The 21,565-nt window shown below is 64.7% G+C and overlaps 7 protein-coding genes across 7 annotated transcripts in view; 4 read left to right on the forward strand and 3 right to left on the reverse strand.

The window, feature by feature from the left end:
* EMIHUDRAFT_209123 (hypothetical protein) overlaps positions 1 to 1,457 on the reverse strand; it is a gene marked incomplete at both ends in the record, with an annotated part of 2,670 nt that extends 1,213 nt beyond the window's left edge. The window contains 3 exons of the mRNA XM_005771912.1: positions 590 to 653; positions 743 to 817; positions 1,239 to 1,457. Of these exons, the coding sequence (XP_005771969.1) occupies positions 590 to 653; positions 743 to 817; positions 1,239 to 1,457 (358 nt within the window). The remainder of the gene's footprint in view (positions 1 to 589; positions 654 to 742; positions 818 to 1,238) is intronic.
* A 1,044-nt stretch (positions 1,458 to 2,501) lies between these two features.
* Positions 2,502 to 5,611, reverse strand: EMIHUDRAFT_209124 (hypothetical protein; the record flags this gene model as incomplete). The annotated part of the gene is made up of 4 exons (XM_005771913.1): positions 2,502 to 2,600; positions 4,079 to 4,504; positions 4,586 to 5,194; positions 5,297 to 5,611. The coding sequence occupies 4 exons, from the start codon at positions 5,609 to 5,611 to the stop codon at positions 2,502 to 2,504; spliced, it is 1,449 nt and encodes a 482-aa protein (XP_005771970.1).
* A 188-nt stretch (positions 5,612 to 5,799) lies between these two features.
* Positions 5,800 to 6,676, forward strand: EMIHUDRAFT_209125 (hypothetical protein; the record flags this gene model as incomplete). The annotated part of the gene is made up of 3 exons (XM_005771914.1): positions 5,800 to 6,213; positions 6,254 to 6,313; positions 6,407 to 6,676. The coding sequence occupies 3 exons, from the start codon at positions 5,800 to 5,802 to the stop codon at positions 6,674 to 6,676; spliced, it is 744 nt and encodes a 247-aa protein (XP_005771971.1).
* Positions 6,677 to 8,415: 1,739 nt separating this feature from the next.
* EMIHUDRAFT_464035 (hypothetical protein) lies at positions 8,416 to 12,047 on the reverse strand (the record flags this gene model as incomplete). The annotated part of the gene is made up of 2 exons (XM_005771915.1): positions 8,416 to 9,527; positions 11,914 to 12,047. 2 exons carry the CDS (start codon positions 12,045 to 12,047, stop codon positions 8,519 to 8,521), a joined length of 1,143 nt encoding a protein of 380 aa, XP_005771972.1. The 3' UTR covers positions 8,416 to 8,518.
* A 1,138-nt stretch (positions 12,048 to 13,185) lies between these two features.
* On the forward strand, positions 13,186 to 13,770 carry EMIHUDRAFT_209129 (hypothetical protein; the record flags this gene model as incomplete). The annotated part of the gene is made up of 1 exon (XM_005771916.1): positions 13,186 to 13,770. The coding sequence occupies one exon, from the start codon at positions 13,186 to 13,188 to the stop codon at positions 13,768 to 13,770; it is 585 nt and encodes a 194-aa protein (XP_005771973.1).
* A 2,594-nt stretch (positions 13,771 to 16,364) lies between these two features.
* EMIHUDRAFT_209131 (hypothetical protein) lies at positions 16,365 to 17,074 on the forward strand (the record flags this gene model as incomplete). The annotated part of the gene is made up of 2 exons (XM_005771917.1): positions 16,365 to 16,757; positions 16,892 to 17,074. 2 exons carry the CDS (start codon positions 16,365 to 16,367, stop codon positions 17,072 to 17,074), a joined length of 576 nt encoding a protein of 191 aa, XP_005771974.1.
* Positions 17,075 to 20,305: 3,231 nt separating this feature from the next.
* Positions 20,306 to 21,565, forward strand: part of EMIHUDRAFT_451151 (hypothetical protein) — a 6,335-nt gene continuing 5,075 nt past the window's right edge. Inside the window, exon 1 of the mRNA XM_005771918.1 lies at positions 20,306 to 21,565. The gene's annotated coding sequence lies outside the window, so the exon portion shown is untranslated.

The following is a 21,565-nucleotide window of genomic DNA, read 5'->3' on the forward strand; positions in this document are numbered from 1 at the left end:
GGTCTCGGAAGGGTCTCGGAAGGGTCTCGGAAGGGTCTCGGAAGGGTCTCGGAAGGGTCTCGGAAGGGTCTCGAGAAGGGTCTCGGAGCGGTCTCGGAGCGGTCTCGGAGCGGTCTCGCGCGAAGGCGCGAGGTGCAGGCCTCGGCTGAGCAGCGGCGGCGCCTCCCCTTCCTCGTCTCCATCTCGGCGCTCTCTCGGCTCTCTCTCGGCGCTCTCTCTCGGCGCTCTCTCGGCGCTCTCTCGGCGCTCTCTCGGCGATCTCTCTCGGCGATCTCTTTTTGCCTCGGTCGAGCAGCGGCGACGCCTCCCCTTCCCCGGACAGCAGCCGGAGGGGGCCGAGCAGCCCGAGGCCGGCCCTCGCTAGGGCGGTCCGAGCCGAACCGGGCGCGAGCGCCTCACACGCCTGCGGGGGATACCGCCGAGATCTCGCCGAGATCTCGCCGAGGTGTAGCCGAGATCTCGCCGAGGTGTAGCCGAGATCTCGATCTCGCCGAGATCTCGGCGAGGTGTAGCCGAGATCTCGATCTCGCCGAGATCTCGGCGAGGTGTCGCCGAGCGTGAGCCTCGCGCGCCTCAAAGAGAGCGCCACAAGGCACATCGCAAGGCAGAACGCAAGGCACATCTCTCCCAGGCACCCATGTGTCAAGGCCGCGCTACAGTGGCAACTGTACTCTCTCCGGCGTGCATGAGGCACATCGTCTCTCAGGCACCCATGTGTCAGGCACCCATGTGGCAACTGTACTCTCTCCGGCAGGCATGGCGCGGCTCTCGCCTCGAAGAGGACAAACGCGTCGTCGGCGACGGGCGAGAAGAAGACCTACAGGAAGGTTCCAGGAAAGGTCCGGGAAAGGTCCAGGAATGGTCCAGGAAGAGGTCCGCCTCGGAGAGAGGAAAACCTCGCGCAGCACCGGCCGCCAGGCGTCGCGCGAGTACGTGGCAGGCAGCTCCACCGCGACGCACCCGCTGCCTCCTCCACCCCTTCCGCTGGCACCACCACCACCTCCTCCTCCTCCTCCTCCGCCGCCGCCGCCGCCGCCGCCGCCGCCGTGGTCCGGCGCGCCTGCGTCGCCCCTCGCGCTCGGCGAGGGAGCGGAGCCGGCGGCGGCGCTAGGCGACTCCTCGGTCGCGGTGGCGCGCTTCGGAAGCGACGGCGGCGAGGCGGCCGCCGCGGCCGGGCGCTTCTGCCCGCCCGACGGCGCGGCAAAGAACGGGTGATCGTCGGGGTGATTCTCCTCCACAAAGTGGGCCGGGTTCTTGCGCTTGCAGTTGGCGCCGAAGCGGCACATCGGCTTCCCCGGCGCCGGCGCGTAGACCGCCTCCTTCCCGACGCCGACGCAGACGGCGCTGTCGCCTCCGCCGACAGCGTTAGCCGCGAAGAACGGGTGATCGTCGGGGTGGTTTTCCTCGGTGAAGTGGGCCGGGTTCTTGCGCTTGCAGCTGGCGCCGAAGCGGCACATCGGCTTTCCCGGCGCCGGCGCGTACATTATTGCCGAGAGCGACGGTGCTGAACCCAAAGCGGGCCGGGAGGCGGAGAGCCAGCGCGGGAAATTTTTTAAGCTTAGCCTTCGATGTTATGAAACAACGCAAGGCGGACAGGGCATATCGCTCTCGGGCCCACCCAGACATCCCTCACACCCGCGCACACCCGCCGCCCCCGCGCGCGCGCCCCACCCCGGCCGGGCAACCCTCCCCCAAACCGCAAAACAAGCTTACGACACTAGTGTGTGTGTGTGTGCCGTGGCGATGCCTCCGGCTGTTTGCGGCGGGCGGCTTGCTGCTCGCGGAAAAACTCGTCTCGTGGCACACCGAGAGCTTATGCTCTGGCGAGATGTGAGGCGCATGCGCCCAGGAGGGGAGGGCGCATGCGTAAGAGGTGTGAGCGAGTGACGGGTAATCGTGGCCGTGATTGAGTGATTGATGGGAAGGTGAAACACAGTCCGACCAACGACTGGGACTCCAACGCGGTATGGGTGGACGCTATAGACGGGCGATGACGGTCACACAGACAGGAGCGACACACAGAACCACAAGACAAGACACTCAGCCAACGGGGCGGCTGCCACACATCCTGAGCGAACTTCCCTAATCACCCGCGGCCGGACTCCATCCGGCACGCGTCGCTGGGCGCTCAGAGCTGCGTCCCCTGCTCGCCACCCCGACGCCCAAGGCGCCCGAGTGAACGACAGGCGGCACGCGAAGACTGGTTGCAATCCCGCCGACCGCCAGGCCGCGGGATGATGTGTGCGTGGTCATGTAGTGGGTCTCGGAAGCTCCCCTCTCGGGCTAGGGGCCAGCCCCTCTCCCTTGCCCTCGGAACAGTGTGTCCGAGTCGAGGCGTGTGCTTGCCGGTCGACGGCCGCGCGCGGTTGGCATTGTGACGAAGGTTGCGCGCGGCCGCGGCGCGCCCGCCATGGTTCGGCGCGGCGCGCCTACCAGCGGCAGTTGTCGAGGCACGGGAACGCTTACCCGGGGTCATCCTCTGAGCCTGGTCGTCGGCGCCGCTATGCCACGGCGGCGCATTCGACGTCGTCGGCGCGCTGCCCCGCGGTAAACCCCGCCGCACGTGGCGACGGCCGCAGGTTGGCCCGGTGCAGCGCGCCCTGGCCGCAGACTGAAGCCGTGGCCAAGAAAATCAAGATCTTAAGCTCTCTGTTTGGACCACAGCGAAAAACTCGACGGTTTTGGGCGTTTCAGAGCACGCTGAATCGATTGGCTTTCATAGTTGTTGACTCAAAACTCGATGAGCGCGAGAGGCTCGGCGCACGACGACGCTGACGACGAGCTCAAACGTCGACGCGCGACAGCAAAAGCCAGTGGGCTAGCAGGGAGCCTTGCGAAAACGCTGCCCAGCGAGGCTGCTCGGCAGCGGGCGAAGCCTCGGCTGCCAGCGAGGCTGCTCGGCAGCGGGCGAAGCCTCGGCTGCGACGCGCTCTTCGACGGGGGCTCGGGGTACGGGTGGGATTCCTCCTCGGGGGGCGGGGCCTTCTTCTAGGCGCCCGCCTTGACCCAACATAGAGGGCGTTGTGGGCCTAGCTTTTGGGTAATATAAAACAAGCCTCGGCTGCATGCCATCTCCGCCCCCCCTTGAGGGGTACAGGAGTCGAGTACGGTAGACTGATCAACATCGGCGGTGGCCAGCCCCCAACGGGCCGAGCTTCCAGCAAGGATGGCTGCTCTGTGTGTTTGCAGCCATCGGGCTATGGCTGCTCTGTACGCGGTGGTAAGTAACAACGGCCATCCAAAAGTGATCAAGCTGCTCGCTTCGAAGGGCGCCAACTGCGAGGCCATCTCATCGTCGGAGTGCACGCCGCTGCACAATGCGGCCGAAGAGGGCGGCGTCGCCTGCGTCAAGGCTCTGGTGGAGGTGGGCGACGTGGCGCTCGAGGACGAGGATTGCGACGGCCTCACGCCGGCGGCCTTCGCGGCCCGGGCGGGCAACGTCGACACGATGCAGGCGCTGGCGGAGCTCGGTGCCAACATGCAAGCCGTCGATGCGAAGAAGATGACGCTCGCGCACCACGCGGCGGCCAGCGGACATACCGAGGTGATAAGCGCGCTGGCAAAGCTCGACGGGTGTGCCGAGCAGCACAGCGCGGAAGACGAGGCCAAGAAGACGCCGATGCACCTAGCTGCGGCGAACGGCCACGCGGAGGCGGTCGACGCACTGGCCAGTCTGGGCGCAGACATCGACGCGAGGGACAAGGACGGGCGGACGCCCCTCAAGCTCGCAACGATGACGGACACTGAGGAGCACCAGGCCGTCATGGATCTGCTGATAGAGCGGGGCGCCGACGAGGGCGACGACGACGACGACGACGACGACGACGACGACGAAGAAGAATAAGTGCGCCAGCGCGGGGAAAAGAGATGGGGTGGTGGCGGTGCCCCGCTGTGCAGGCTAAAAAAGAAAGAGCGTTTCAGAACAGTGTTATCCATACAGTAATGCCCGCTGTTCGCTGTGGCGCGTTCGCTGTCTCTCCATCTTTATCTTCTTTCCTGTCTACTTGTGCCTATCTGCTCTGTATATCTCGGTCTACCCCTGCCGGCGCCGGGCCGCGACGCCTCCTGCGACTGCTACCGCGGCTACCGCGGCGGCCGCCACGCCGAGGGCGGCCGTCCCGAGCAGGGCCAAGGACCAGGACGGCCTCACGAGGCCCGGCTTGAGGTGCTCGTACCCGCCGCACGCCGCGACGTGCTCGATGACGTCGACGGCCCTCGTAGCGCCGCCCTGGGTGGCCAGGGCCCGGCGCACCGTCCCGATGCGCTTGACGAAGGCCGGCAGGTCGGCAAGCACCTCGCGGAGGGCGGCGGCCACGGGCCCGGCAGGCCCTCCCGGCACGACGACGCCGGTCCCGGAGGCCTTGACCCGCGCGGCGTTGGCCGGCTGGTCCTTGCCCGTCGGGACGCAGACCATCGGGACCTCGTTCAGCAGGGCCTCGTAGGTCGAGTTGGCGCCGTTGTGGGTCACATAAACCTGGACCGCCTCGTGCGCTAGGACCGCCCACTGCGGCACGAACGACTCGATGCGCCACCTGGCTTCGGTCGCCGTCGCGCTGTCTTCAGCGGCGGCGGCGGCGGCGGCCACCTCCGGCGGCAGGAAGCCCTGCTGGTCCGCCGGCAGGCTCCACAGGAAGGCGATGGAGTCCTGCCCCGGCTCCTGCTGGACCCGCGTGAGTTCGCTGCAGAGCTTGGCGACGCCCTCCGCCTTGAAGGTGTGCATGGTGCCGAAGGCCACGTAGACTACCCTCGTGCCCGCGGCGCGGCGGGCGTCGAGCCAGCTTGCCAGGTCGGGTCCGAGCGGCGGGAACGCGGCCGGCGGCGAAGGCCCAACGAAGTGCAAGAGGGGCGAGCGGGAGCACGGGAACTCGAAGCCCAGGCCCGTCGTCGCGACCATGAGGCGGTCCTGCGTCGCGCACGGGAAGATGTCCTGCTCCAGCAAGGCCGGGAGCCCGCGGCTCGACCGCTCCTTGTTGCGGGCCAGCAGCAAGAGCCGGGCAAAGACGGCCTCGCCGCCCGAGACCATGAGGCTCCGGGCCCGGAGGTACAGGCCCGTGCGGTCTCGCTGCGGCGGCATCGCCGTCATGCTCAAGGGGTTCGGGAACACGACCACGACCGGCACCCCGAGCTTGTCCGCGGCGTCGACCGCCGCGGTCGAAAAGAAGTCGCACACGAAGACCGCCGGGAGGGGGCGGGCCTTCCCCTCGGCGGCAGGGCTGGAAGAAGATGAAGAAGAAGAAGAAGAGGACGAGGAAGACGAGCTGCTAGTGCTGCTGCCGCCGCCGTAGTGCCCCAGGACTGCCTCGTAGAGCGGCGCGCTGGCCATCGCGAGCGGTCCTCCCTTGCTCAGAATGCCGAGAAGACCGACCTCCTTCCGGAGCGCGCTCGGCCCGCGGACCTCCGAGAAATGCACGCCGACGATCGTCGTGTTTGGCGACGACGGCCCAAGTCCGGCGCCCTCCAGCTCGCGCACGTACTTGTCGCCGCCGTCGCAGAAGATGGTGACCCGATGGCCCCGGCGCATCAACTCCGACATGTAAGGGATCAGGGGCTTGAGGTGGCCCATCTGCGACACCGTCGCGAATGCGAACTCGATGCTGGGGGCGGCGGCCATGGTACCAGGTGATGGAGGTCGGAGGACGTGCTCGCGGCGTCCCCCCCAAACAAAAAATTCCAACCCGGCTTGTGATGGCAGCCAGTGAGTGTGTGTGTGTGTGTGTGTGTGTGTGTGTGTGTGTGTGTGTGTCACTCACTCACTCACTGATGGCAGCCAGCCCCCAACGGGCCGAGCTTCCAGCAAGGATGGCTGCTCTGTGTGTATTGCAGCCATCGGGCTATGGCTGCTCTGTAACGAGTTATGCCCAGCAGCGCTTTGACCACGTGCTCGTCGAGTCGTCGGGCATCTCCGAGCCGCTCCCTGTCGCCGAGACCTTCACCTTCCGCGATCGTGCCACTGCGTTGGACGACGTTGCCTCTCTCGCCAACTTGGTCACGGTTGTCGACGCTGCGTCTGTCTTCGAGCAGCTCAGCACGATGGAAACGCTCGTGGACCGCGGCTGGGAGGCGGCCAAAGGCGACGAGCGCACCGTGTCACACCTGCTCTGCGACCAGCTCGAGTTCGCCGATCTGCTACTGCTCAACAAGCGCGATCTGGTGACGGAGGAGCAGCTCGGCGCGGTCGAGGCATTCCTGCGCAAGGCCAACCCGACGGCCGAGGTCGTGCGCACGGAACGTAGCGCGCTTCAGCATGAAGAAGGCCGAGGAGCACCCGCAGTGGCTGGTCGAGGCGCGCGAGCACGAGACGGCGTGGATACGGGTCCGATCTTGGAATTCCACGCCGGGACGGAGGAATTCCAAGATCTTGTTGCCCACTACTAGGCGTAGATCTAGGCGTGTTGCCCACTACTAGGCGCGAGAGCACGAGCACACGCCCGAGACCGTCGAGTACGGCATCTCCTCCTTCGTCTTCTGCGCCAAGCGGCCCTTCCATCCGGAGCGCCTGCACGCGGCCCTCGACAGCCGGGAGCGGCGCCGCCCGGGAGCGCTGTCCACTGTCCTCCGGCTCAAGGGCTTCGCTTGGCTGGCGACGCGGCGCAACCGGCAGGTGCGCGCAGCGCTCGCGGGCACGCAGTTTGAGGACCACGGGACGCGGACCACGGAGATCGGCGCACGGAGCTAGTGCTGATTGGGCAGGAGCTCGACCACGAGGCGGCGCGCGAGCAGCTGGAATCGTCCCACAAGTTGGGCCTTTGCGCGTCGAGCCCGTCGCTGCGTGAGATGAGAAGGACCCGACCACGAACGCCTCTCCCAGCGCCGCCTGCAGCATCGCCGGCCAGTTGCCGCGGCCCTGCAGCTGCCGCTTGAAGGGGGGGTGCGTCCCTCTGCCGGGCTCGTGGCTGCAGGCTGGCGTCGCCTCGGGTGATGGAGGCAACCGATACGAGTCGACTGGTGTGTGTCGTCGTGGTTTCGTATCAAGAATACTCACTCACACAGACCGCCTGCGCTCTTGCTCAATACCAAACAAGTCAAAAAACAACACCCTCTGCCGGCCCGGCGACGGCGGAAACTGCTCCGCGGCGCAGCGGGGGCACCGGTGGCCGGGAGGCGCGGGAGACGCGGACGCGAGAGCACTCGCGCACGCCCTGCGCCGCTCGCCGCCTTCACTCGCGACGTCCGTCAGCGCGCCGTGGATCGCTGCGCTCGCGGGAGCAGCGGAACTCTCCTGCCGCCGCCGCCGCGGACACCGGGCGCGGACTGGCATCGGCGGGCCCGCGCACTGAAACGGTCCTGAAGGACGCATACCGCTGCGGCGAGACCACTGGCGCGTCGCACGCGGCGGACCACGCGCACGACCGCTCCCGCATTGAGAAGGACGCAACCCGCAGCGGTCGCACTCGCGGCAGCGCCGGACGCAGCTGTCGAGGCTGGTGATGTTCCACCGCCGGCCAGTCCGCCAAGCGCCGCGGTCACCATGAACGCAGTCGAAGCGCTCGCCCGGCCGGACGGCGGTCGAGCAGGCGCCGCGGGTCGGGTGCTGGGCGGCCATCTGACAGAAGGGCCGAGGCGCTTGACAGCCGCTCAGCGCTCACCCCCCGGCGAAAAGAATTTACCCAGGGACACGGGCGAGCCGCCGCGCAGCACAGAGCGGGCCGGAGCGGAATCAACGAACTCCGCCGAAACGCCGTGGAAGCGCGTTTTGGCATTTGGGTCCATTACATCCGTCCGCTCTTCGGCAAGCCCGCCCCCTCTCGCGCGCATCGATTCTAAGCCCTCAATACAAGCATGAGCTCATTAGATGGCGCGCGGCGCGGGCGGATGACTAAGGGAGAGAATGCGGAGAGACTAGCTCGCAGGTAGATGTGCTCAGCCAAGGGCAAGGGATGAGGGGAATGTGTCAGTGTGAGGGGTGCACCAACCGCAGAGCGTCATGTTTTGCCTTTGAAAACTGAACAGTTTTTTCACAGTGTGCAGGCAGTCGCCGAGCAGTGTCGCTCACACAAGCCGCAGCACAAGTGACTGAGGGCCAGTGAGGGCGAGCCCATCGCTGTCACAGCTGTGGCAGCCGCACAGTAGGCTGTGTCAGCTGTGCAGAGTGTGTGAGCAGCAGAGGAGCTGCTCTCCAGGCTTCTGTCGCAAAGAGCTGCATGCCACCGAAGGCGCTGTCGAGGTTCGCCGAGCGAGCGCGGCGCAGGTTGAGGGATACCGTCACCGACGAGCGCGTTGGAGTATTCACTCCGGACAAAGACAGTGGCACGCACACGAGCTGCGGCCGTGCCACTGTCATAGCGGCGAGGCGCGGGACCGTCTGTGGCGAAGTGGGTCGCGTCCCTCGATTTTGTTCAACCCAGCATCCACACCCAATTATGAACCCATGCATGTGCTAAAAGCTACCAATGAACCATGTCAAATCATGTAGTAGGGATAGTTCAAAATCCGATGTTAGGAAAACTCCCGTACAGCTATACAGTATCGCGTTACAGTACAGTACATAGGAATTAGCATCGCGGCCGCCTTGGCCGGCTCAAATCGATTGGTGGCGTCGAGGTCCGGGGGGTGGGTGAATCTTGGACCACCAGTGACGCATCGTGAGCCGTTCGAGGGTCTGATTGCGCAACCACTCGTCCTCGAACGCGGGCGCGTGGAGCTTGCGCCACTGTGCGAGCATGCTTGTGTTGATGTCGGTCCAGTTGCTCACGCGCACCACTGGCCAGCCGTCGTACATGGTGGCACCCGGAAAATCGCGCATGATCGGGATGGCGCCGGAAAGGATGGCTGAGAAGAGCTTGGGATTTGGGTCGATCCCGCCACCATGAACGCAGAGCAGGAATGGATACTTTTGCACAACTGCACTGAAGCCCTCGTTAGTCGTGTTGGCCACGTCGCACCAACGCCAACTGTTGCACAAGTCTCTGACAAACTGTCGTTCGAGGAACTGCCGCCCGCCTCGCTGCCGCCCGATTTCCACCACCCGGAGCGGCAGTGATTGGATTCGCACTTTTCGCGGCGCGGTCGCCAGTGACATGCCCCCAGCATCGCGAGGATTCATCCCGGTCGGGATGGGACTGACCTTGCTGCTCGTCACTGCAGCATCGAGATGCTCGACGTAAATGTGCAAAATGCGCTCATCTTTGAGCCAGTTCGCCCAGGTGCTCGACCTGAGCACGCGCGGGTAACGAACGTCCGTCTGCAACGGCGTCGTCTTGTCGTGGTCGCCCGTGATGAGCACCACGCCATGGCGCCGCGGGATGCAATGCAGCAGCGACTCTGAGAAGGTCTCAAGCTCGTCCGTGTTCACGAATATGGTTCCAGGCACGGTGTACGGGTCGCCCCAGACGGTGAAGCCGGGCAGTCGTCCCCAATGCTCATAGCGCGAGCCGACAACCCAATCGCAGTGCGCTGCCAGTGAACACGGCGGAGGATTAGTCTGCACGACAGAGAAGAGCTCGTCTTTTTGCACGGGCTTGCGCGTCCAGTTCCGGAAGTTGTACTTGAAGGGGCCGTCACGAGGAACGCCGGCGTCATGACCCCGCCTCGGGTAACCCGAGGAACGTTCCTCGGGTGTTTGAGTGTGATTGTAGATCTGGAGTACGCACTCGCCGAACGAGCGCCGCCCTGCCCCTGAGGCAGCGGCGCCATGCGCGGCGTGGCGGCCGGCAGCGGCTGGTCCTGGTCGGTGAACCGGCCGCTCGTGACCGGATCCATCATCATGATCTCCACCTGCTCGTCCTCCTCTGCATGCACGACAGCCAGCCGCCAGGGCGCGGGTGGAGCGTAGAAGGACGCCCCAAAACCAGAGGCTGCGAACGAGCACGCGGCACATGTCTTTTATCGGCGGCGATTGGCGCGAGAAGAGGCCGCGGAGACCGCCGGGAACGAGGGGGTAGACTCACGGTTCCTACCAGCCGCGCTCACCCAAGTCGATTAGACACTCACACGCGGGCGGGGGAGCGGCTCGCGCGGCGGGAGGGCCGGCGCGAGCGGGCGGGCGAAGCCGCGTTGCGGCGCGCGACGGCGTTCTCCGAGGTGATGACTGTCACGTCTCGCTCCAGCGCACGGGATGGGGGGCGAAGTGGCCGGGCACGCTCGCACACGCTCGCGCAAAGGCCAACACGCGCCGCATCGCGGGGAGAGGGGGCGGCGGGTGCAAAACCTGTGAGTTCGACGGTCAAGCACTTTTTCAGGCGCCGAAGCGCGAAGTCCTTCTTTTCACTTGTTTTTCAGGTGGGACTGGGGAGATCCTCGTGTGTGTCACTCACTGGGGAGATCCTCCATGGGGGTGGGCGATAGCATGTGAGTGAGAGATGCTTGATAGGAGAGATTTTTAAGACTTGTGAAACCCAACACGAATCACAACTCTCGCGCCGTTTCCCGTTTGGAGAGAGAGAGATTTTGTTTGTTTTGTTGAGATTTTTATGCAATACCATAAAGAGAGGTTAGAGGCGGCTAAGGTCCGTTATCGGCCGTCGGCGCGAGATCGCCGGGAGCTGCGGACGTTTCTGAATTTGTGACGGACCGCCTGCGTGTGCGTGTGTGTGTGTGTGTGTGTGTGTGTGTGTACACCGAGAGCTTATGCTCAGGCGAGATGTGAGGCGCATGCGCCCAGGAGGACGCATGCGCAACGACGCTGCTAGAGATGCCTTTCGGGGCCCAGAGATAAAACTTCTGATGCCATGCGTGACCTAGTAGTGTCCCCAGCTATGGGCGTGTCCACGTTGGAGCAGGTGTGGTGTGGGCGCGAGAATAGCTCCGCCGTTCATGGAGGCAACCGATACGAGTCGACTGGTGTGTGTCGTCGTGGTTTCGTATCAAGAATACTCACTCACACAGACCGCCTGCGCTCTTGTTCAATACCAAACAAGTCGAAAGAAGTCAAAAAACAACTCTAACACTCTCACATGACAGTTTATGGAGAATTTTCAAGACAAAACTTCTCTCTCTCTCTCTCTCTCTCTCTCTCTCTCTCTCTCTCTCTCTCTCTCTCTCTCTCTCTCTCTCTCTCTCTCTCTCTCTCTCTCTCTCTCTCTCTCTCAGAATGTCCCCCAAAATACTGGTAGTACCAAAATCAATCGAGCCGCCGCGGGCCCACAGGAGGGCTCGGAGCCGCGGCACCGGTCCGCGCCGCCAGCGGGGCGAGAGCACCAGCCTAGATCTACAACCTGCCGACATGGCAGTTGCGACGGCGCTTTCACAGCACACACACACTGGGTGAATGCGATATACTCTGGGCAGGAACCTCTGTGCTGAAGGTTTTTCATGCACCTTCCGCTCCCTCTCGCGCTCGCCCCGCCGCACCACGCCACCAATGGGCGCCGCGAGCTGCACGCCCAGTACCCCCGCGACGCCTGCTGCTCGCGAAACCCGCCGCTCCCGCACCGCTCCCGCCATACGACGCGCTCGCTGGCCCCCCGCGCTGCGCCTCCTAGCCTCGCACCGGCTCCGCTCGCAGCTGCGGCCGTTGCCATCGTGGAGCCGCGAGACGCGCCCACTGCGGCCCCTTCTCCACCCTTGCCCCGCACGAGCCCGCACCATGCGCATCCCATTTTGGCTCTGACGCTCGCGAGCCGTCGCCCGCGCGCTCGCAGATCCAAAACAACGTGGGCGAAGGGGATCGCCGCGGCCTCTTGCGTGCTGGGCCTCAAGCTGCGTCCGCTGTGAGTAGGTGCGGCCCTCTTGACCCCCCTTCCCCCCGAGCCCCCCTTTCTCTTCCGAAGACGCTCTCGAGCAGAGAGAGCGCTCTTGATGGCCCGGCGAGTGCTGCAATCAGAGAGAGCACTCTTGCAATCAGCGAGGGAGATTACCCGGGATATCTTCCCCCGATCCTTCCCTCGCAGGTGCATCGACGCTGCTCGTGAGCGCCTGCGCCCCTCCACTCGTAGCATACACCTCTCCACCGACAGCGCAAACACACACACACACCCTCGTGGCGGAGTCGGAGGCGCCGAGAGCATGTACCGCGACGCGATCCGGCACGTCGCCGCGATGATGATCATCACCATCGTCATCATCGTCATCATCGTCATCGTCACCACCACCACCACCAGCATCAGCATAGCATCACGTACATCATCAACATGCTGCTCTTGTGCCTCCGGACACGCCGTTCGGCCCTCTGCGAGCAAAGCTCTAGCTGTCTGCAGGCCGCCCTCCCCACCCCTCCCCAATCTTGCTGCACCTCCCCGCCCGTCCCGGCCGGCCGACACGCGAAAGCGCCTGCTCAGCATCGGGCCGTGTCTGCCAGCTCGACCACCTCATCGATCCCGGGAGGACCGCGCCGCCATCATCTATTCCGCGCGCCTCGTCAGGCAATGAACGACGCGTCGCCCGTGCGTGCCTGACTACTGCGGCCAGACAATGAACGACATGTACTGCGGCCAGGCAATGAACGACGCGTCGCCGTGCGTGCCTGACTACTGCGGCCAGGCTATGAACGACGATTCGCCCACCGCCGCTTCGTTGCTGCCACTTCCGGGCCACCGCCGCCGTTGTGCCGCCGCCACGGCCGCGCAATGTGCCGCCGCAGCCTTCGCCGCCGCCACCGATGCCTTCGCCGCCCTGCCGTCGACACTGCCGCCGCCGCAGCCCCCGCCCCCATCGCCCTCGCCGCCAGCCACCCCCCCCGCCCTCGCCCTCGCCCTCGCCCTCGCCAGCAAGGCCTCTCTTTATTCTCTGGCCCTCGTCGCCTGCAACACTCGCCCGACACGAACTTTAGCCCGCTCCCTCGTGACGCCGCCCTCCGCAGGCTCAACGTCCGAGCTTTGTCCCCCGTCACTCTCCTCTCATTTCAGACCCCACACATGGCTCACGTTGAGTGCGGGCGTCCCATGCGACGCCACGACGCGCAAGTGGTGGGTGCCTGGCAGCAGCCACGCGGCAGGCGGAAAGAGCTCGAATGAGAGCGCGGCGTCAACGCGGTGGGCAGCGATGCCCGAGTGGGCGCATGCAAACAATAAGGCGCCCTCCGTTGCGCTGTGCCCGGGCCGGCTGCTTCGTATGGACACATCGCCATGCAAGTCAAAGGCGGATGCGCTTTCCCCGCAGCGCCGCTGCCACGACGATGCGCTGCCACTGTGTGAGCCGTTCCTCTTCGGCAGCAGGTCCACTGCTGAACCCGAGAAGCTCGCATCCAGCCCTTCTACATGCTTGGTATACTCGTTTGGCATCGGCGGTGAGTGGTCTTTCGAAGATTGGATGTCACGTCGATGCGAGGTGCATGCGTTCGACCCGACCAAAAGGCTGCGCAGGAGACACGAGCAGTACGCTGCAGGCCGCAGGCCGAACCTCACCTTCCACTACGCAGGTCTTGGCGTTGGCGCCGGTGGAAGCGCAGCCAGCCTCGTATCGGGCACCTACGGCGCGCTCGACAGCCAGAGGATCAAACCGCTCAGCGCGCTGATGCAAGAAAGTGGCCATATCGGTCGCCAGATCGACATGCTGAAGATCGACTGCGAAGGATGCGAGTGGGAGTCATTTAACGACATCGCGGTGCGGACACCGACGCTGCTGCAGAAAGTGTGTACGATTGTGCTGGAGGTGCATGTTGCAACGCAGCTGCAGATGGGCAGCCAGGCGCAGCTGCGCCTCATGGCGGCTTTCTGGCGGCACTACATCGTCGAGGCTGGCTTCCGGATCTGGTACGTCCATCGCAACACCGGCAATCCGCTGGGCGTTGATAGCCACGTCCATCCGCTGCTCGTCACGTTGGGAATGGACGAGGCCGTATGCTGCTTCGAAATCGGCCTGCACCGCCCGGGCTGCGGTACCGTCAGTCAGTGACGAGGACTGCGGCGAGGGCATGTGCGCATCGTGTAGGGGCGATGACGACGCGGGCTTCGACGAAGGTGGCTACGACGATGGGGTTCCCACCGCACCTGCCAGGTAATGTCACCTCTGCAGGCCCGTCACCTGAATCCACAAACGGACCCGACAAAGGTCATCTCATGGCTCGTCACGAGCGCATCGTGACATCGAGAGACGAGTGGCTGAGATTCTTTTGGAGCAGTGGCTGAGATGAGGCCCATGAGGGCTGATGACGTGCTGAGGGGCGATATGGTACATGTACCAGGCCAGCCACTGCTCCAAAATTTGAGTGACAACCTATACCCAGCGGCTTAGCATCGGTTAGTATGGCTTTGAAGTTTACTTCCGTTACCGGCCCATTCACGACCGATGAGACAGCACCCGCCATGAGGTACTCAGCACAGAGACGAAGCCTAACGCATGAAAAATCACCTCATGGCTGTGGCCCACATATACATAAGACGGGTTCTGAGCCGATGGGCGTAGGGTGTCACTCAGCTTTTGGAGTAGTTACACGTAGTCAGTGAGAAAGTTCCGATGAGGCACTAAAACCGTCTCCAGCCCGTTCTACGCAACCGTCGCCCAGGAGGGCCATGGCTCTTCACATCTCTTGGCCTGGATTCATCGACTATGCAAAAAACACGGCTTCTAAGACCAATACAGCAGGCCAGCACTCTGTGCAGTGCACACAGAGCCGTTACATTCTCGTTGTGGGAACACTGTGTGTGGACTACACGTTACTCTTTTCGAGCAGATGTGTCCTACGAAGGTCGTACTTACCTCACACCTTTTGATTAACTCACTTCTGTTACGGGAGAACCGCCTAAGAATACACGTCACCAGGCAGCGGCAGACCGTCCACCAGAGACATTCTCGAGCCCTGCCGCTTCTCGCCATCCCCGAGGAGCAGCGCGCCCGAAGCAGGTGAGTCACGGCCGCTAGGTACAGCGAGCGCGGCGAGCCAGAAGCGAGAAGGGAACGTCAAGGAGAAAATCAGCAGATTCCAAGATTCAATCTCGTTTGACAAAACCCACACGGAGGTCGGGTAACTGGGAGTCGGGAGCTCGGGAGTATAAGAAAATCTCCCAAAATTTTCGTCGGCGCTGACGCGCCGACAAAGCTGGTGTCCGACCCCGACCGCCGGCCGAAACAGCCGCGTCCAGCCCGACCTGCGGCCGGCCGAAAATCATTTAGTCGGCGGACTTGTAGCGGGCGATCGCGCTGAACTGACGTGGGGGAGGGGGCGACAGGGAGGATGTGGCCCTGAGTTATGTGTACGCCAACTCAGGGTGTGTGGCAGCCCGCTGGCTGTGTTTCTTGTGAGCTTGTTTGTGTCTGTGTGTCGCTCGTGCGTGTCGTCATCATCTGTCCAGCGACCAGCGTCCACCCATACCGCGTTGGTGTCCAGTCTCCGAGCCTGGCTGTTCTTCACCTTTCTACCTACCTACCTAACTGACGGCAGGTAAGCCGGAAGGTGGGGGGCGGGGATGTGCCGGGTGGATCCCCAAGCGGGCGAGCCGGGCCCGTGCATAGTTCGGGCGCGGGGGGCGCTGGGGGGGGGAGCATGAGAAAGACGCACCGACATGCTGGTGGCTACCGGTCTCTTCATTGCCTGATTTTGACGATTCTCGTTGGACCGTCGCTCGGAGCGAATCCCCAAACCTCTCAGCTCAAAATTTATTTGTTTGGGCAGTGTTCGACCGGGCTAGTACTTGCCGGCGCCCTTCTTTGTTTTAGTAGTTAGTCTTGCGGGGTTGCCCTTGGCCGTTCGGCTGATTTATAAGATCCGCGAGACCTCGAGAGAGTAGTGCCGAAGGCGCTCTTTTTGATCGAGGCAGGGCGTTCGGCTTGGCTTCTCTGTGTACTTCGCCACAGGTCCGCAGGTCCAACCCTCGCCTTTCCCGTTCCGCTCGCGCTTGCCCCGCCGCGTCGACGCACATATGGCCGCGGGGAGCTGCACGCCCGAGCGGCGCGACGCCTCCTGCTCACGCAACCCGCCGCTCCCTCTCCGCTCCCACCATGCGATTCTCGGCCTCACAATCCCTGCCACCTCCCGTTCGCAGGTGAGGCTGCTGCCATCGGGGAGCCGCGAGACGCGGCCGCTGCCGCTCGTTCCCCACCCTTCCACCGAGCGAACCCGCCCGATTGCCCCCACTCTTTTCCGGCGAGAGAGCGACGCAGCCCGCTCGCTTGCCAATCGCTGCCCGGTTCCAGTCCTAGCGCCGAGGACACGAGAGAGTGTGCCGGTCGTCGCGATGCTAACGCCGAGGCGTGCTGCCCGTAGGTGTGGCAGTGACCTGGCTCGACCCTCTCTCTCTCTCTCTCTCTGAAGTTCGGCCGGGTGGTCTGCAGACCCCCGTCGTGAGTCGACGAGTGTTGCGACGGCGAGAGGAATGCTCCGCGCGGCTCTTCTGACTTCATTGTGCTGGTGGAGTTTTACGAGCGCGGAGGCAGTCGAAAGCACCTCGTGGCAGGCTGTCACAAGCGAGGAGGGCCCTGCTCGTGTGCGCAAGGCAGCACAGTCCATTGTGCCGACAACCGACAAAGTGATGCCGCATACCTATCATCTGATGTACGGCGCGCTGCTGCTACCGCTTGCCGCCATGCACGGTGACAAATTCAAGATGCTGGAGATCGGATTGGGATGCTCGATGGAGTACGGCCCGGGCGCTTCGGCTCGGTTGTGGCGAAGCCTCTTACCCACTGCAGAGATCTGGTTTGCGGAGTCAAATGGCCTGTGCGTGAATAAAGCCAGGGCCGAGGGCAAGCTGGATGGACTGCACACGATGATAGGGAGCCAGAGCGACCCGGAAACGCTGCGCCGCTGGGTGCACCAGAGCGGCGGCGGGTTCCATGCGATCATTGACGACGGCAGTCACTCCAACCGCGACATCTTGCTCACTCTCCGCATCCTCTGGCCGGCGCTGCGCGATGGCGGCCTCTATTTTATCGAGGATCTCCACGTGGGGCGGAGCCAGAATGGGCCAGTCGTCTCGGACGTGCTGCAGGGCTGGGCAGAGCGCCTCATGACCAACACGCGCAATGAGTCCATACGCCGCTGCCCCCGCGGCTCAAATTTGTGCTCATCCAGCGAGAGGCAGCCGTGATCGCCAAGTGCTCGGCCGAGGACCCGGCCGACGTCTGTTACGACGTTGGCGAGCAGCCCGAGTGGTGGGGCGCGCTGTTGGCCGACCTGCGCGATGGCAAGGATTACCCCAAACTCGGCATCCAGCGGCTGCAACAAAAGCGAAAGCAGGCGACAGGGGCCGCTTTTGGGTGAAATGAAAGCTCCCTCCTTACGAAAGGGTAGCTTATAACGCGAACGCTACAGCACACCGCATGCATCCACCAAGGGCAGAGCACGCCACCGCTGGCCTCCCTCCTTGCATCTTCTCAGACCGGCGTCCAGTAGCGCCACAATCTCAGTCTTGAGTTCAATGCTGAGTGTGGTCTCCCGCTATAGAGTGGTAGTCTCTGCCCACGAGCGAGTTGCGAGCACGGCTCGCCGCTCACACATGCAAAAAGCGTCGCGCGTCGCCGGGGCGCCGTCGAGCGCGCTCAATGAGCTGCTGATGCATTTCGAGGGACCACGAGGCGAGGAGCGACTCGTGCGCATCCACTGGCTTGCGGGCGCCATGGCGGGCGCTACGTCGTATTTGGAGGGCGCCAGGGGGCAAGGAGCACGTGGCGGCCCGCTGGCAGCAGAAGCGTGACGGACAGCCTCGCGAAAGCCATCCGTGACGACCTTCGGGTGAGTTGATCATGATGCACCAATCGAAGCCAAGTCCGGAGCGGAGGCCCGCTCGCAGCTCGCAGATAAGAGATAAAGAGTAAAGAGATTCAGATTGGTTGCAGCCGTACGGCTGTAGCTTTATTACTAAAGTTATATTCAATATTGCGCGGAGATTTTCGTTTGGCTAGATGTAGAATGTAGAAACGGCATTGCGGCTCACGAAAAGCACGAGTTGTCATGCCCGGGGCCTCTCACTCAACACCAAGTCCCGGTTCATCAGATCTCCTGGGATGCATGTCGCACCCGCCCCAACCCTCGACCCGACCCACACCCATGCGCCTGCCCGACATGGCACACACGCACCGACGCGGCGCCACGCTCGGCGCGTCCCCACATGCAGTCGCGCGCCCCTCGCCGCGCGCGTGCTCGCGCGCTCTCTCTCGCTCTGCAAGCACCACGCGGCGCGGCGACGGCGGCGCGCTCAGAGGCGCTCGGAGCTGAGGCCGGCGGCGATGAACTCGGTCGAGAGATAGACGATGTCGTCGTCGATGAGCTGCGCGTCGCCCAGGATCTGCGTCGGCTTGAGCACCTGCTTCGTCTTGCGCCCGAGCAGCACGTCGGGCGTGATGAAGACGGGCGAGAAGTAGAGGTGGCACTGCGCCGCCTTCTTGCCCTCGACCACGGGCAGCAACGAGGGCTGCTTGGCGAGGTTCTCTTGCACCTGCCGGATAGGGGTGCGGCGTCAGGGTGCACGGTACACGGTGCACGGTGCACGGTGCACGGTGCGGCGTCAGGGTGCACTGTGCACGGTGCACGGTGCATGGTGCAGGGTGCAGGGTGCAAAGTGTGCAGGATATGAGTGCGGCGCGGGATGAGTGCGGCGCGGCACAACGATGAGTGGCAACGGCAAATAAAAGTGATGTTCTGCGTCCTCGGGAGTCATGGCCTGCGTCTCTATCCCAAGATCTGGCTCCATGCCGTCTTGAGCGGTAGCATATTCTCCTCGGTCCCGACACCAACAATATTCCACGAAACAACTCTGGTCCCATCTGTGCCACGAGTTGGTTGTCCACAAGGCCAAAAGCAACCATCTGCGCCTCGCCATCTGCTCGGCGGTTGCCACCCCCTCCCCCTCCTCGAGTGCTTCACGGAATCGGCGGTCGAAAGCCGCCACCTCTAGCAAGCCCTGGAACACCGCCACAGGGAGCAGCTCGACCGGTGGCAGCGTAGACGCCGACTCGACAACCAACACGAACGCTGGCGGTTGTGGCGGCAGCGGCGGGGATGGTGGAGTGCCAGCATTGAGACCAGCGTGAGATTTTTGGTTGTCCAGGTGTCATTGCAGAACAAGCCCCAGGTCGCTGTGCCGAGCGGTGGCGAGGAGTCGATGAAGTACGGGGGCGTAGTCGGCAGCGAGATACTCCACATTGTTGAGGGCACCGTTTAGGGAAGAGCAGCTGTTTTGTCCCACCCCAGTGTCCGCTGTGGCCCACGTGATCACGAAAGCCGGTGGAGAAGGCGGCAGTCCAAGGCACGTCGCCACATTGCAACCTCCCACGTTCGTGAGACACGAGTCAATGCCTGTGCAAGCGCCGTGAGCTTGCGCGGGGTCCAGAGTGTGAGTCGGAATGCAGCACGGCGGCTCATTACCGCCGTCGGTCTGTGCAAAGTGATTAGTCCTGATAATTGCGCCGCCGCAGGTGTCGTTAACACCGAATTGGAACTGCCAAAGCCATCCGGTGTATTCGCGCGAGTGCTGTGTCTCGGTCGATTCTTGGAAGCTTTGTGAGGCTGTCGTAGCGAGTGCTCTCGCAGTGGAGCTCGTGGAGGTATTCGATCGAGAGCCAGTTGTCGTCACTGTGCCTGAGACTGAGCCTACGCCCTCTTGACCGAAAGAAAAGCCGAGGCCTGCGCTCACTTCGATCCCCCTCGTGATCGAGCGTTCCACGCTTGACTGCCAGGTGCGGGTGGACGCCTGCCCTGTGGAGGTCTGGGTGCCAACTGTCTCTGTATAGGTAGCTGTGCAGCCTGCACAGGACGCGACGCGCATCCAGGAGGCAGAGGTCGAGTATGGTTCGCAGTGCACCGGACGACCGCTCGAATCCCTGGCCGGGGGTTCGAGGTGGCCCCCACCCTGGGGCCTCCCATCAAAGGGACTGCGGCAGAAGACGCCCAATCTTGCACAAGTGCAAGAACCATACTGGTCCAAGGGGGGATGAGATGTACTCATAGCGGATTCTGACCAGCGCTCTACGCTCGTCGGCGGCGGCTTCCCCGGACTGCGCCGCGCTCGGCGTACGGCGAACCTATCGATCGACAGCGCCTTCGGTGGCATGCAGCTCTTTGCTCCTGGAGCCACACGCTCTGCACAGATGGCACAGCCTACTGTGCATCGCTGCCACAGCTGTGAGCGCTCGCCAGAACGTACCCTACCCCCCAAACAGCCGGAACCCAGCCGACAAGATCGGCGGGCCAGCCGCGCGAGCTCGCGGTGAAGCCTTCATGTCGGCGGCTGCCGGCCACGTCGCGAGCCTTCGGTGGCAGCGCCGCGCTGGCGTGCTCGGCCGGCCGGCGTCGCCGACGCCGTCGGCGCCTTCCGTCACTCTCGTGCAGCAGCCCGCGGCAACGCTCCCGGCTCTGCTGCTTGAGCCCGAGACCGACCTGAACCGCCCTCTGCCCTCGCCCGGCCAAGCACCGCTGCCACCGCCGATTGCGTCGGCCGGCGGCTTTGCGCTCACCGGCGTGCCCGACATCTTCTCCTCGGCGAGAGCCAGCTTTGCCTCCTCGACGCTCGCGGCGATGGGCGATGACGCCGCGCCCGTCCACTTCATTGCTCCCTCGGAGCAGATGAAGCGGCTCTTCACGCTGCCCTTCACGCCGGGCCGGGTCGCCTTCCCTGTCCACCGCGTCGGTAACGCCCTAGTGCTCGACGGAAGCAGCGACCTCGACGCGGCGGGCGGCGCCTCGTCGGAACAAGCCCTCGTGGACGCGCTCGGCTCCATCGCCCCGCTCGCTCGCGGGTCGAGCGAGGCTCCGGACGCGGCGCTCGCCCTGCCTTCGCCGCCGCCGCCGCCTCGCTCACTCACCTCGCTCGCCGTGCCAGCCTCGGCTGACGAGCCAGCGCAGGCGGCGGCAGGCGAGGCGTCGAGGCTGGCGGCGGCAGGCGCGCTCGAGCAGCTCCCCCCGCCTCCGCCTGCCGGATCCGCCACCTCCTCCGCCACCTCCTCTGCCACCTCCTCCGCCTCCTCCGCCACCTCCTCTGCCGCCACCTCTGCCGCCACCTCTGCCGCCACCTCTGCCGCCACCTCTGCCGCCACCTCTGCCGCCACCTCTGCCGCCACCTCTGCCGCCACCTCTGCCGCCACCTCTGCCGCCACCTCTGCCGCCACCTCTGCCGCCACCTCTGCCGCCACCACCTCCTCCGCCACCTCCTCCGCCACCTCCTCCGCTGCCACCGCCGCGCCGCCACAGCCACCCGCCCACGCCTCCCTCCCCTCCACCCTCCACTCCTCCCTCTACTCCCGCTTCCTTCACCACTCCGTCTCGCCTCCGCCGCCGGGGGGCGCACACGCACCGGACCCGCCAGCAGCTGCACCCGCACCGCCAGCAGCTGCACCCGCACCGCTGCCCGCCTCGTTCGCCGCGCCGCCCGCCGCCGCCGCCGGGGCGGAGGACGGCTCGGGGGAGAAGAAGGCGCTGCCGAGGGGTGGGTCCCCTCCCCGGGGCGGCAGGGAGGGCCCCCCTCCCCGGGAGAGGGGGGAGGAGGGGGGAGGCGCCGAGCCGGAGACGCGCTGGACGTTTTGGACGCCGCAGAGCGGCGCCGCGGCGCCGCCGGAGCGGCGGGGTAGCGCGGAGGCTGCTCCCGCCGCCGAGGGGGGAGGGGGCGAGGAGACGCGCTGGACGTACTGGGAAGCGCTCCCCGCCGAGGCGAGGGGGGAGGCAAGGGGGGAGGCAAGGGGGGAGGCCAGGGGGGAGGCCAGGGGGAAGCGCCTCTGCGCGGCGCGTCGCCGTCCTCGGAGCTGGCACGGCCGGGGCGGG

Source organism: Emiliania huxleyi, assembly GCF_000372725.1.
Source record: "Emiliania huxleyi CCMP1516 unplaced genomic scaffold EMIHUscaffold_37, whole genome shotgun sequence".
NCBI lineage: Eukaryota > Haptophyta > Isochrysidales > Noelaerhabdaceae > Emiliania > Emiliania huxleyi.